Source organism: Podarcis cretensis (genome assembly GCF_951804945.1).
Source record: "Podarcis cretensis genome assembly, chromosome: 4".
NCBI classification, from domain to species: Eukaryota; Metazoa; Chordata; class Lepidosauria; order Squamata; family Lacertidae; genus Podarcis; species Podarcis cretensis.
This window is the reverse complement of record NC_137173.1, coordinates 15356108-15371772: the sequence shown is the minus strand read 5'-3', so window position 1 is coordinate 15371772 and position 15665 is coordinate 15356108. Positions and strand designations below refer to the sequence as shown.

General features: G+C 44.1%; 1 protein-coding gene across 1 annotated transcript in view; it reads right to left on the bottom strand.

The window, feature by feature from the left end:
- Positions 1-151: 151 nt before the first annotated feature.
- The window catches only part of LOC307214732 (N-acetylated-alpha-linked acidic dipeptidase 2-like), a 44931-nt gene continuing 29417 nt past the window's right edge, over positions 152-15665 (bottom strand). The window contains exons 11-19 of the mRNA XM_079973684.1: positions 14293-14375; positions 12000-12063; positions 10444-10511; positions 9840-9931; positions 7755-7845; positions 6343-6607; positions 4837-4918; positions 2684-2776; positions 152-1255 (exon numbers count right to left, since the gene is read on the bottom strand). Coding sequence (XP_079829810.1) covers positions 1066-1255; positions 2684-2776; positions 4837-4918; positions 6343-6607; positions 7755-7845; positions 9840-9931; positions 10444-10511; positions 12000-12063; positions 14293-14375 — 1028 coding nt within the window. The 3' untranslated portion in view covers positions 152-1065. The remainder of the gene's footprint in view (positions 1256-2683; positions 2777-4836; positions 4919-6342; positions 6608-7754; positions 7846-9839; positions 9932-10443; positions 10512-11999; positions 12064-14292; positions 14376-15665) is intronic.

The window sequence follows — 15665 nt, the reverse complement described above, 5'->3', positions numbered from 1 at the left end:
GAACAAGTTTTGGTTATGTATTAGGAGTTCAGTTAAACAAATTCAGTAAATATTACTTTTGGTCTAACATCCTGCCTTCTGTTCTGCCTTCCCCAGTCAGAAAACATTCCTTGCACACTTTGATGGCTTTCTTTATGGTGGTAAAACGATGTAGAAGGTACACTGATATTTTTTTTTTTTAAGAGCGGTTACACATAGTGCTTCTTTAAATGGGTAACTGTAGTCACAACCACGCTGAACATTTAATAGAATTTTAAAGTCGTTTCACTCTTCATTTTTGTTCTACATCCAGGTGCTTCTTCTACTCAGCTTTGAAGGGAAACCCTCTTTCCAGTAGCATCTGAGTTATGATTTTTGAGGATTTATTCTATGGTAGCTCAGCTGCAGTCTTGTGTGTTTCATGCAAGCCATATATCACTGTTGGTAGAATAGAGGTGGAAACTGCAAACTGTCAGGGAAGGAGGAGTGGAATTAGATGAACTAGTGAGTAGCGTCAAATGAATGCAAGGTGAAATGGATTCAGCTGGGCTTCTGAGTGAAATACTGTTCCAGGCAAGGTTAAATGGTGGCTGGTGCTGAAAACATATAATTCTTCCACTGTGGCTATCAAAATTACTGGCAGCTGCACACTTTGCTGGAAATGTTCTTAGTCTTGGCCCATGCTATAAACGAGAGCTTTAGAGCTGGCTTAGGACAGCTTAGAAATGGCATGTGAGTGAATGCTTAAAACTGCCAGAGGTAGCACTGTCTGATTAAAAAGTATTATTGTCATCAGTCTGGGTTGAAAGTGTAGATGAGCAGCAAAGAAGATCTCTTGCGGAGTCCATTTTTTAATGGTGTTTTTCCCACCCCTTCTTCCAAGGTCCTTGGAGGGAGGCAGTCTAACTTTCCATCCCGTCAAACTTTCTGATGGGTCTTTCTGATCATGAGCACTGAACATTACAAGGGAAGTAGCCTCACGGTGCTGCTGTTTGAATATTATGTCTGTGTTGAGAAGTATCAGCTTTCTGGGCATGCATTGCAAATAGATTGTTTCTGTTCTCGTTCCTGCTGCTCCCAGCTATCCTACAACGCAGTTTTCAGTGTTCCTGCAGCAGCCTGAACTGCGAACGTTGCAATAGAGATTTGCCTCTTGACTTCCTCCCAAGCTTTCCGTTGATCTGTCCTGCTGTCAATATCGAACATGGCATCATAGATTCCAGGGAAGGACACACCTGCATACTTGTTGCGGCTGCTTGGAGCAAAGATGATGTGTCTGTGGGGCAAGGGAACACATTTAAAAAAAAAATAAAGCAAGCAAACTCTTGCAGGAAGTCAGCCCAGTTTTAGTCACTGTAGACCTATTAAAATTAATAGACCTAATTTGTTTCATTAATTTCAGTGGATCTACTCGAGTAAACAAGCTGACTACAACCCCCCAAAGTCTTTATTTCTGTTGCAGGACCTTTATAGGGTTCCTAGGGCCATTTTCCAAAGCAATAAAACATCAGAAGCTACAGTTCAGGGAGAGCATTACACTAAAGCAGCACAAGTGTGAGCATTTTAGAAGCCTGAAATAATTAAGATACATCTTTCCTGACACAAATGATAATGGCACAGCTGCTATCTGAACCTTCTTGGGGATTAGCTGCGCAAACAAGGACACTACAATTGAGAATACTCCCTCTCCTCTTACAGCACTGCCTCCCCTCCCTGGAAAGGACCACTGCTGATGACCTTAATGTATAGCCCAGTAAATGAAAACCTGTCAGGCATTTGGGTTTTATGAGTTGAGTTAAGCAGCACCTGGCTAAAAATTGTGCAAGACATTGCTGGCAAGATAAGTTGGCAAAGACCTGTCCCAATGCTAGGTGTTTAGTCGCCTGGGTTGTTTTAGTGCAGTATGTGGTTAGTAAAGGTGCCCATTGCTCACATGAGGGGTCAACATCACTCGGACTATGCAAAAACATTTAATTTTGGTTTGGAAATCTGCAGGTGCAGAAATGCATATTCCCAACTCCCTACTTTCCACCCTGGGATCCTTGGATAAAGAGTGGTATTAATAATAATAATAATTAAAAAAAAATGCTGTCTCTGGAATGGACGCTCACTCTTTTTCCTTGCTGGCATTAACTATGGTTCCACATCCATCTGCTCAACTGTTATCACAGAAAACATTGCTTTTAGAAGCTACCCAACTTGTCCTCCTATGGGGGTAACTATGGGCATTGAGTGTGTGGGGAAATGGGTACCTTCATTCAAGGTTTCCCAGACCACCAATGGTCCGTGAGCTTCATTCAGGTGGTCTGCTGCATGACATATTAAATATATATGCTGGATTTTTATAGCACTTTTATTGCTTCTTTTCTTACATTGCTTTTTATTGTACTGCAATTTTGAGTTCCGTGGAATTCAGGTTGTAATACAAGGAAATACAGCATCGTTGAAATAAAAGAAGCAAGAAAAAAATAAAATTTAAAAATCACGAAGTGTCTTTCCCAGAACATTACAATTGCTACAAAAGGCAGAAAAAACTATTAAGTCCCCACCCCCTCCCTCCAAGGCCATTAGCAAATTTTGAGTGGTCTGTTGGGTGTCAGAGGTGGGGAACCAGAGCTCTAATCCATTTGTCTGAGAGAGCGGGGAAACAGGTCTACTGCCCTGTGCCCTGCAAACAACCCCTCTCTGTGTTATGATGGCTTACCTGTAAAACCGCCTGCCTGGCAACCCAAGGGGATCGATAAATGCTCTCTCCAGAAGCATCAGTTGATCATTCGCCATCCGCACAGCAATGGGGCTGTAAAGTGAGAGAGACATCATAAGAACATAGGAAAGCCCTGTTGGATCACACCAGTGACCGCTTCTTCCAATGGTCAAGCATGCCTCTGGGAATGCCCACAAGCACAGCAAAAGGACAATAACCCAGCGATGGGTCTTCAGAAATACACAGCCTGGAGGTACAAGACAAACATTATGCCCATTACTGTCTCCAGGCTATATGCTACCTCCAATGCTAGCCTTATCCTCGATGAGTTTGTCCAGTCCTTTCTTAGATCTGTAAGTTTGTATGACATCAGATGATTATGGGCACATGGAAGGCGCTTTAGCCTAATGTTCTGCTTTCCATAGGCTCTCTCCTAAAGTGTGTGATACTACATTCCAACCAGCTTTGAAGTTAATGTATTTTTAGCAATCGTTGCTTAGAAGATCCAGGCTGTTTTGCCTTTCCTTGCTTTTTCATTCACCCACTCAGCTGCTCACCTGCCTTCCATCTGCTGTCAACAGAGCCTGTGACATACAGAAGCGGTCTCTGTGGCTTTGTTTCCATATATAAATTTATCGAGCCGCACTACTGTTGAAGCAATGATTCTTCAACATCAACTTGATTGGACTGGTCATGTTGTTCAGATGCCTGATTATTGTCTTCCAAAGCAACTACTCTATTCCAAACTTAAAAATGGAAAGCGTGCTGGTGGTCAACAAAAGAGGTTTAAAGATTGTCTCAAGGCAAATCTAAAAAAAAAAAAAATGTAGTGTAAACACTGACGCCTGGGAAACACTGGCCTGCGAGCGCTCCAATCGGAGAACAGCCTTTACCAAAGGTGTCATGGGCTTTGAAGACACTCAAACTCAGGACACAAGGGAGAAACGTACTAAGAGGAAGGCACGCTTGGCAAATCCACACCGTGATGAACTCCCGCCCGGAAAGCAATGTCCCCACTGTGGAAGGACGTGTGGTTCCAGAATTGGCCTCCACAGTCACTTACGGACTCATTGTTAAAACCGTGTTTATGGAAGACAATCTTACTCGGCTACGAGTGATCGCCAAAGAAGTAGAAGAAGAATACTGTCTCACCAGAGTGGTACATACTCTGGTTATCTCCCGCTTGGACTACTGCAATGCACTCTACGTGGGGCTACCTTTGAAGGTGACTCGGAAACTACAACTAATCCAGAATGCGACAGCTAGACTGGTGACTGGGGGCGGCCGCCGAGACCATATAACACCGGTCTTGAAAGACCTACATTGGCTCCCAGTACGTTTCCGAGCACAATTCAAAGTGTTGGTGCTGACCTTTAAAGCCCTAAACGGCCTCGGTCCAGTATACCTGTAGGAGCGTCTCCACACCCATCGTTCAGCCCGGACGCTGAGGTCCAGCGCCGAGGGCCTTCTGGCGGTTCCCTCATTGCGAGAAGCAAAGCTACAGGGAACCAGGCAGAGGGCCTTCTCAGTAGTGGCGCCCGCCCTGTGGAACGCCCTTCCAGCAGATGTCAAAGCGATAAACAACTACCTGACATTCAGAAGACATCTTAAGGCAGCCCTGTTCAGGGAAGTTTTTAACGTGTGATATTTTACTGTATTTTTGGTTTCTATGGAAGCCGCCCAGAGTGGCTGGGGAGGCCCAGCCAGATGGGCGGGGTATAAATAATAAATTATTATTATTATTATTATTATAATTATAATTATTATTATTATTATTAATTACAAGTGATGGTAGCTGCACCTGCAGCTTTACTTAAGTTGCATAAAGGCATTCTCATTTCAGCAACAGTGTAGGAATCTTGGGTCCGATGAAAATGCAATGCGGGTTCCAAGTAAACTGTGGTTTGCAAATCAGGGTTATGGACTTAAGTTTGCCAGGCTCTTTATTAACCCCAAACCATTTATTTTTATTTTTTAGTTGCTTATTGCTTTTAAATTTGCCTTGCGTTTGTCTTGTGACTCAACATTGATCTCCATCTCCATTACATAAATTTCTTAAAAATAGAGTATTTGAAAAATGCTGAACAGCAGCGCATTCCGTCTGTTTATTTTTTTTAAAAAAAGAAAAACCAGTTTTGCAAACCCATACTCACTCGTTCTGATCAAGCTGTGATAATCTATGGTGAAAATCAGCAGCTGCCTCTGTGAAATTAGCCACAGCAGAAAAGAGAGGATCTGCAAATACAGAGTTGATAAGTCAATTTCCTAATTTAGAAAAGAGTAAAGCTCACAGTTCAGTGTCAGGGGGTCCCAGGCTTAAATCCTGGTCACCTCCAGTTCCAAACAAACAGGAAGCTGCCTTAAGGTGGCCGATCAGATCTAGTTCAGTATTGACTATGCTGATGAGTGGTGGTTTCAAATGTGTCATAGAGGACGGCGCTGTGGTCTAAACCACAGAGCCTCTTGGGCTTGCTGGTCAGCGGTTTGAAACCTCACAATGTAGTGAGCTCCCATTGCTCTGTCCCACTCTTGCCAACCTAGCAGTTCAAAAGCACACTGGTGCAAGTAGATAAATAGGTACCACTGCAGCAGGAAGGTAAACGGCATTTCCGTGCACCCTGGCTTCCATCACAGTGTCCCATTGCACCGGAGGCGCTTTAGTCCTGCTGGCCACATGACCTGGAAAGCTGTCTGTGGACAAACGCCGACTCCCTTGGCCTGAAAGCGAGATGAGCGCCACAACCCCATAGTTGCCTTTGACTGGACATAACCATCCAGGGGTCCTTTACCTTTTTACCATAGAGAATTGGGCTATCAGTGAGTACCATGTTCTATGTTCCATCTCCACTGAAAGAAGCATTACACTTCTAAATGCTAGTTGCAGAGAAATCACAGGTGGACAGAGTGCTCTTGCACTCATGCCCAACTTTCAGGCTTCCCACAGGAATCTGTTCAGCCACTGTGAGAACAGGATTCTGGACTAGATGGGTCATTGGCCTGATCCAGCAGGCTTGTCTTACGTTCTTGTATTAAATCATGGAAGAGTAGTTTGTTGGCTGAGCAATTAGGGGGAAATCTTGGGAGGTAAGAGAAGTTCTAAAGCCGAACCAACTTCCAAATGGAGTGGTGGACAAATAAAATAGGAACAACTAAAAACATTGGGGGAAATGCCATTAAAAAAAAAATGAAACATTAATAGAATTAAAGTGATTATAGATACACATGTATAAACAACTACCATAAAAATAGCACAGTACCAGCCCTTTCATTAAAAGCAGTGAGTTTCCCAAAGTTTGTTGGAACAAGAAGGTCTTCGCCTGCTGGTGGGAGGACCACAAGGAGGGAGCCAGTCTGTCTCCCCCAGGGAAGGAGTTTCAGAGTTGTTTGGGGGGCAACCACCGAGAAGGCCCTCTCCTGCACCAAGCGTCCCAGTGAGGGTGGTGGGACCGAGAGATCTTCTGAAGATTTCAGAACCCGGGCAAGTTCACAGGAGGGAATACGGTCTTTCAAATAACAAACTACAGCTCCCAGGATGCTCTGGGGGGGGGAGCTATGTGCTTTAAACGTGTGGGTGTGACCCATATCTGTCGCTAACAGAGGCCTGTAGCAACAGGAACCACATCTGTATGGACTTTGTACCCCTTTTGCATCAGGCTCACCAAATGATACTTGGTAGGTTCCCAGCTGTGCTTTGTGACCCTTGGCCACATTGTAGATTCCGTCGACATAGGTCCTCAACGCTTCTGCATAATCTTGGCAATGGAGAGGAAGGACCTGGGAATCGGCCAGTTCGTAGACCAAGCCTGCCCGGAGGTGAGCGACGGCAAGCTGCTTCCTGAATTCGGGGTCATAAAACCGCTCGACTAATTCAAAGGTCTCGTACGTGGTGTGGTAGAGAGGGTAGTTACTGAATTTGTCTACTTTCTGGAAAAGGAGAGCGAAGAAATGGGTCAAATGTGCCTGTCCTGGATGCTTTAGTTGAAATTCCTGCATTTAAGGCAGTGACCCTCAGGGTCCCTTCAAACTACAGTTCTACGATTCTAAGAAAGATGGAGACTCAATTACAGTCATACCTTGGTTCTCAAATGGCTTAGTTGCCGAACAAATCGGCTCCCAAACATCGCAAACCTTTAAGTAAGTGTTCTGGTTTGCAAATGTTTTCTGGAGCTGAACGTCTGACGCAGCTTCTTCCTGAGTGCAAGGGAGCTCCCACAGCCACTCGGAAGCTGTGCCTTCGTTTTTGAACAGTTTTGGGATTGGAACGGGCTCCCGGAACACATGAAGGTTGAGAACCACCAAGGTACCACTGTACAGTGGTGCCCTGCAAGACGGATGCCTCGCAAGACGAAAAACCCGCTAGACGAAAGGGTTTTCCGTTTTTTGAGGCGCTTCGCAAGACGAATTTCCCTGTGGGCTTGCTTCGCAAGACGAAAACATCTTGCGAGTCTTGCGAGTTTTTTCCCTCCCCCCCCCTTTTTTCTAAGCCGCTAATAGCCGCCAAGCCGCTAATAGTGCTAATCCGCTAAGCCGCTAATAGGGATGCTTCGCAAGACGAGAAAACCGCTAGACGAAGAGACTCGCGGAACGGATTATTTTCGTCTTGCGAGGCACCACTGTATTAAAGTTCCCCCACATCACAGGCCCAGTCCAACTCGGCTCACTGTCAGTTTGGTGAATGCAAGATCAAGCACTCAGGGGCAAACTGGGCACAGGGATATAGAGAGCTGTCTTATACAGAGTTAGACCATTGGTCCATCTACCTCCATAATGTCTACACTGACTGTCAGCAGCACTCCAGTATTTCAGGTAGGGAGATGGAACCTGAGACCTTTTTCAAAAGCTCTGCCACTCAGCGGGGCTTATGATTTATCCCAGGTAAGTATGCAATGGACTGCTGCTTTATTCTTTTACCTTTCTTTTCAGAAGACTGGATTGGTGCTTCCCTGTCCATTTCCCCCCCATTGGGAGCTTTCCCAAAAATAAAAAAGGAGACCCACTTGCTGTGGTGTGTTCACAGCTGTCCAGAAATAAACAGAGGGGTGTCATCTTTCGGACAGGCTGTCCGGCTTACCCTATTCTTAGTGTACCGGGCTCTGCCGGACACGATCCCCAATCTCTGGAAGAAAGCTTCAAAATCACTGCCTGATCCGAGCTTGCTGATCCTGCCCAAAGAGAGAGGGGAAGATGTTGCTATAGTTAGATCCAGTGCTTTTTTTCCCTAGGGGGACGCAGGGATTCGTATACCCCTAAACATTTTGTGAATCTATGTTTGGCCTTGAGGGGCAGTATTTCAATATGAGAAGGAAAATGAGAGTACCCCTAAACCCTTTTTTTTTTTTTTTTTTTAGAAAAAAAGTACTAGTTAGATCAGGCATAGGCAAACTCGGCCCTCCAGCTGTTTTTGGACTACAACTTGTTTAGTTGTGTCCGACTCTTCGTGACCCCATGGACCAGAGCACGCCAGGCACTCCTGTCTTCCACTGCCTCCCCCAGTTTGGTCAAACTCATGCTGGTAGCTTCGAGAACACTGTCCAACCATCATATATTATTATTATTTATTAAAATTTGTATACCACCCTTCATCCAAAGATCTCAGGGCGGCTGACAAGTGAAACATAAGATACATAAGATACAAAAATAAGATACATAATAAAACCAAAGCAAACCAATGACCCACGTCCCACAGACACATTTTAAAAGCCATAGACGAACTCCTGGTTGAAGAGAAACATTTTTTTTTGCCTGGTGTAATGAAGGCGCCAGGCAAGCCTCCCTGGGGAGGGCATTCCACAAATAATCATTAAGGTGACTGGCTAATTAAGATGAAAATTAAAGTGCAGTGATGGACTATATGGAATTAGCGGAAATGACTGGCAGAATCCGAGACCTGGGAGAAGAGTTGGAATAATCATTAAGGTGACTGGCTAATTAAGATGAAAATTAAAGTGCAGTGATCGACTATATGGAATTAGCGGAAATGACTGGCAGAATCCGAGACCTAGGAGAAGAGTTGGAAGAAGATTGGAAGAAGATTGGAAGAAATTTAAAGATTATTTGCAGAAATACTGTAAAATTAATGAATGTTAAAATGATGTTGGACTGAAAATAAGTGGCATTAGCAACAAAGTTAAAAAGAGTATGCAAAAATGAATTAAAAATTTGGTGAAATTATAGGGTTACAATATGTTAAGATTTAGAGTTAAGATAGATGAAAGAGGGTAAGGATTTGCTGATTTGAATATCTTAATGGGAATACAAAAAGGGGAGGTGTGAGGAAGTCAAAGAAATAAGTTAATGAGTTTAAAGTTATAAAAAACGGATTAACTTTCTTTTTTTAATTTCTCTATTTTTCTTGGTTTTTCTGTATCTTGTATTTTTGTTCAAGAGTTTTCTTCTGTTTTCTTGTTTTACTATGCATTTTTGTATTCTTGATTTTGTAAAATCTTAATAAATATTATTTATTTAAAAAAAAGAAAGAAAATTAAAGTGCAGAAACGTCTGCTGGCATAAATGGTTGTTCAAGGAACTTCTGAAAATAAAAAGCGAGGGTGCCTGACAAATCCCTGTTGGAAGAGTGTTCTGCAGCTCAGGGCTGGTGACACTAAATCAGGCATAGGCAACCTTGGCCCTCTAGATGTTTTGGGACTACAATTCCCATCATCCCTGACCACTGGTCCTGTTAGCTAGGGATCATGGGAGTTGTAGTCCCAAAACATCTGGAGGGCTGAGGTTGCCTATGCCTACACTAAATGAATGAAAGCGGGGATATGAAAGCTCTACCTGCCCTTTGTGTGGGAATTTTGATGGCACACTCATACGTGCAATTATTTAAGTAATGGATGTTCCTGCTAGGGCTGCCATACATCCGGAATTTCCCAGACATAGCCTGGATTCGGCCCTCACAACAGCATCAGGGCAGCAATCGTCCAGGAAAATCTGGACACATGGCAACCCAAGTTCTTGTTGGAAGTGTAGATTTTGATGAATTTCCTTAAAAATAGCTCAAAACTTTTTTGTGTGTGAGCCTTTGTAAAAAAAGTTCAACCCCCCCCCCCCAAAAAAAAAATTGGCAATCCTAGTTTATGCCAATAAACTTTTAATTAAAAATAAAAAGTAATGGGATTGCATGTGTGTATTAAGCAAGCGATTCTCTTACCTGGGCAAGGTCTTACTTTCTGGGGATAAGTCTTTCTCAAGCCAGCTTTCATAGAGGGTTTTGCTTTCATATCCATCATCAGGGCTCACTATCTAGGGAAGGAAAACAATGGGTCTGAATATGACGATTTCAGCATTATAAGAGAGGTGCCACCTGTCCTATACGTTTAAAGCAGTATCCTTTCACTTTAAACAGCCAGTTCCCCCAAAGAACCCTGGGAAATGTAGTTTTGTTAAGGGTGCCAAGAGTTCTTAGAAAACCCCTATTCTCCCTGGAAAGCCGAAATTCTGAGTGGTTTAACAGTCAATTCCACTTCCCAGGGAACTGTGGGAACGCTGCCTCCTTTGGAAGGTTGATTCAGCACGAAACGGTGCACAAACGCAAGACCTGCGTTTGCACCTGTCCTCAGAACCATGAGGTCTAGAAACTTAAAATTTTTATTTAAAAAAACCCCCTGTGATTCCTTAAGAAGCATTCCTTGCACTGAGGATCCATGCCATTGTTCACCTCAAGTGCTTCTCCGAGCCACACAAGGATAGATGAAGACTAGGAGAAGGAAAAGGGGTGGGTGGGGGCAGAGCCAGAAAAATGAGATGATTTGTACCTCTTTTGTCAGATTATACACCAATCGATTGAGAAGAGGAGTGCAGTCTACTCTTAATGTGTAGTTGCCTGGAAACCAAAGTATATATAGACATTTGTATTAATACTAATGGGACACTCTTCAAAAAATAAAATTTGACTTAAAAAAATTATAATAGGCTACGTCACACCAGACAGTGCCAGATTTATGTACAGACATACCTCATGTTATGTTTGCTTCCTGTTACGTTTTTTCAGGTTGTGTCCCGTGGCGACTCAGAAGTACCGGAAAGGGTTACTTCTGGGTTTCGCCATTTGCGCATGCGCGCAAGCGCCAAATCGTGCCGCGCACCTGTGCAAATACAGCACTTCAGGTTGCGGGCTTTTCATGTTGCGAATGGGCCTCCGGAACAGATCCCGTTCGCAACCAGAGGTACCACTGTATAAGCTAAACAAGCTATAGCTTAGGGCCCCACTCTCTTGGGGCCCCCAAAAAAATTTAAAGGAAAAAAACACCTGGATGTACATTTCCAAAATATAAGATAAAAAAACAAATAAATTGGCTTTAGATACTTATTAGGTCCATAAATTACCATATAGCATTAATTGAACACGAAAAACAGCGACAATTTGTTGTTGACAAAGGACAGCTGGACATATAAAGGGCCCCATTACCTTCAGTAGCTTAGGGCCTCATCAGACCTAAATCTACCTCTCTCGACATTGGCTATTCGAGTGCCATCTCTCAGTATTGGCTATTTAAGCACTGGTATCTCTCTGAATGCCAGGGACGCGGGTGGCGCTGTGGGTAAAAGCCTCAGCACCTAGGGCTTGCCGATCGAAAGGTCGGTGGTTCGAATCCCCGCGGCGGGGTGCGCTCCCGCTGCTCGGTCCCAGCGCCTGCCAACCTAGCAGTTCGAAAGCACCCCCGGGTGCAAGTAGATAAATAGGGACCACTTACTGGTGGGAAGGTAAACGGCATTTCCGTGTGCTGCGCTGGCTCGCCAGATGCAGCTTTGTCACGCTGGCCACGTGACCCGGAAGTGTCTCCGGACAGCGCTGGCCCCCGGCCTCTTGAGTGAGATGGGCGCACAACCCCAGAGTCTGTCAAGACTGGCCCGTACGGGCAGGGGTACCTTTACCTTTACCTTTTTATCTCTCTGAATGGGGACGCAGGTGGCGCTGTGGGTTAAACTACAGAGCCTAGGACTTGCCGATCAAAAGGTCTGCTGTTTGAATCCCTGTGACGGGGTAGGCTCCCATTGCTCGGTCCCTGCTCCTGCCAATCTAGCAGTTCGAAAGCACGTCAAAGTGCAAGTAGATAAATAGGTACCGCTCCGGCGGGAAGGTGAACGGCGTTTCCATGCGCTGCTCTGTTTCGCCAGAAGTGGCTTAGTCATGCTGGCCACATGACCTGGAAGCTGTACGCTGGCTCCCTGGGCCAATAAAGCGAGATGAGCGCCGCAACCCCAGAGTCGGTCACAACTGGTCCTAACAGTCAGGGGTCCCTTTACCTTTACCTTTATCTCTCTGAATGTAAAAGTGGCACAGAACTGAAGATGGTCAAACGATGCTCACCTTCTATAGAAGAGTCCGAGTTGATGTAAGCCACAGCCCGTGCTTGAAGAATTTTGGTATTCTCCTGCAGTTACAAAAAGATACAAGCACCGCCAGGTGGATGACTAAGTTAACTGGGTTGTTTTTCACAACAGCAACAGCAGCTGCATATAAAACGGACATCCAAGTGCAGTCACATGTATTAACTGTGATAGCTATGTGCATTTCTCCAGTTGCCACAGGGATAGAACAATAGAACCTTAGAGTAAAAAAACCAGACACATTTTTACTTGGTATTGGTAAGTGAGGATATTAACAGACAGGACAACAAACTGTTTTTATATGCAGTAACAGCAGCAAGAGTATTGTTGGCCCAGAAATGGAAACAAGAAGAACTACCGACGAAAGAAGAATGGCAGATGAAATTAATGGACTATGCAGAATTAGATAAGATGACAGGAAGGATTCGAAACCTGCGGAACCAGAGATTCACGATGGACTGGAGCAAATATTTGAACTATTTGAAAAGCAACCGTAATAAACAGATTACGCTAGTAGGACTACAAGACGTTTTGTAAGGAGGATTTTGTGAAATATTGCAGAGAAGATTATGAAGAGAGTTATTAGTTAAAATAATTAAAAGTAATAGTGAAATTAAGAAATGTAAATTAAGTGAAAAAGATTGGAAAATTCTCAGATGTGATTGATAGAAGTAAAAAAAAATGGTATAAGCTATGAAATTATGGTAAATGATTGATGAAAATGATATGTCATATATATATATATATATATATATATATATATACACTTTAGAGTTCGAAGGTACCCCAAGGGTCATCTAGTCCAGCCCCCTGCAATGCAGGAATTACAGCTAAAGCATCCCAGACAGATGGCCACCCAACCTCTGTTTAAAAACCTCCAAGGAAGGAGATATAGAAATTTTATTATTATTAGGGACCACTAGGGGCGCATCAGAAGATGGCTGACAATAACATCTCTCCGACCCACACAAGGTAAATTGGAGGCTGTGATGGGAGTAAATAGCCTCCCTACCCCCCCCCCAGGATTGTGGTGGGGGACTGCCCTTGCCTGCTGTGCCCTATACCACCCCTGAATTTGTGGGGATGGGGGCACTAGGCACAATGCCCTCCTGTGGGATTTCGACGCTCCTGGACGCCGTCTCTGATCCGCACCACTAGCTGCAAGAACTTCAAAAGAAACAATTTGGATGAAGTGAATGCACATATTTCAAGGAAGAAGGGGGAGTAAAGACTGCTAACAGAAGAGATCTCTGATTAAATAAGACGAGTCGGAGGAACAAGTATAAATCATGAGAACATACGCCAAGACTCGGTATGGCAAAGGGACTGATGGGGGAGGGGGAAAAAACTTTCCTTTATTTCCCTTATGTGATTAAACAAGAATCCCACCCCCCTCACAAGTCAGAAATGTTGTTTTAAGGACTTAAGCTGTGGATTTAAGGCTGTGTGGAGATAAACTTTCAAACCAAAGCATGTTTTAAGAAGAGCGTGGAATGTATAAGGGCTTTGGAATGACACAGTTAAAAATTCCGTCGCCATATTGGGAAGTTCTGTCGGAGGACTTAAGTCTGAGAGGCTCTCCCAAGGCTAGCGGAGACCTTGTCGGCACCCCGAAGCTTGGGGCGCGCTGAACTCCACATGCCCCAAGCTTCGGGATTAACGCAGAGCGCCTGGGGGGGAAATAATTTTTTTCCCTTTATTTCCCCCCAAAAAAACTAGGTGCGTCCTATGGGCCGGTGCATCCTATGGGGCGAAAAATATGGTAGCTGCTTATTTCCTTGACATCTGAATGGAGGGTGTTCCACAGGGCAGGCGCCACTACCGAGAAGGTCCTCTGCCTGGTTCCCTGTAACCTCACTTCTCGCAATGAGGGAACCGCCAGAATGCCCTCAGGGCTGGATCTCAGTTTCCGGGCTGAACGATGGGGGAGGAGATGCTCCTTTAATTAATGATAATAATAATCGCCACATAGAGCAGGATTGGGGGCAGAGTGAAATGAAGTCAATAGAAGGGGGGCTCCCCCATGGGGTCATCCCATCACTGCTAATGCAGACCCCCAAATCTGCTAATAATCCACGCTGTAAAAGATGTTTGTGCTGATTGTGGGAAAACTCAGGGCCCCTCCAGACCAGCGTATTCTTGCTGTCTGGAGAGGCACATTGCAGTCAATGACTAGGTTAGATCCTTAACTTCCATGGGTCTGTTTTGAGGGGAAAAAATAGAGAGTTCCTGCAAGTCTCAGCAAAATATTCTGGAACCGGTTAAGCACTTACCTCTGCCCATTCGGTGGAACCCAACAGCCCAAATTCTTCTGCATCCCAGCTGGCAAAGATTATTGTTCTCCTAGGCTTCCAACCTGTTGGCATTGAAAAGGTCATCATCTCTCTGGATGGTTCAACTTATAACAAGGCTGAGGAATTTGTGGGCTTCCAGCTGGATTGGACTACAACTCCCATCAGCCTCAGCTAGCATGGCCAATGGCCAGGGAGGATAGGAGTTGTAGTCTAGCAACAGCTGGAGGACCAAAGATTTCCCATGCCTGCTTTTTAAACACAGCCCCAGGACAGTTAAAAACCATGCTCCAGTAATCTCTTTAAAATAAGGATCTGTTTCCGATTGCCTTAGTTTGGGATCAGGATTTTGTTTTATTTGTTGCTTTTCATTCCATCTGCCGGCAATTATATTCCTTAAGCAAAGGACCAAGCAGTCTTACAACCTTTTTATAAAAAAAAAGCATTTAAAATTTCAACTTGCACTCTGATCAACAAGAGCAATCAGAATTGAAAAGGCAATGCCATTAAAAAAATGGAATCGGGTTTTAGAAATGCTTTTGAAACATGATGATGATGATGATGATGATGAGACTAATACAGTGGTACCTCGGGTTAAGTACTTAATTCATTCTGGAGGTCCGTTCTTAACCTAAAACTGTTCTTAATCTGAAGCACCACTTTAGCTAATGGGGCCTCCTGCTGCCGCTGCACAGCCGGAGCACGATTTTTGTTCTCATCCTGAAGCAAAGTTCTTAACCCGAGGCACTATTTCTGGGTTAGCAGAATCTGTAACCTGAAGCGTATGTAACCTGAAGCATATGTAACCCGAGGTACCACTGTAAGCATCTTTCAGGAAACTGTTCCACCAAAGAAATTCTCACACCCCATGGAAGTGCACATGAAACCTAAGTGTTGGGACCCAAATCATCTCCAGATCTTAGGACTTAGGAAGAAATACTTTGTGAGCTCAGAAGGGACTTTAGGGTCTAAACCAGCTTCCCCAACCTGGTGACATACACTAGTGGCCAATATTGTGAAAATGTTTCGGGGAAAGTGTATTTCTGAGGTTTGATGGCTCATAACACCTAATTGGCTCTCTAAACACTCGTGCTCATTGGCTACATTCAAATGAAGAAAAGTTACTGCATATCAACCTAAGCAAGCTGTGCTTCCTTTTTCTGGTTATTTGGCTATAACTTTTAATAGAATACAGATAACTGAACAAACTTCATTGCATTACATTCCTCATTAAATTATCTTTCCATTGATAAAGAATTTTATGGTATTACTCCCAAAATAAAATGGTGTTATGAGCCATCAAACCTCAGAAATGCACTTTTTCCAAAAGGTTTCCACAATTTTGGCTACTAGTG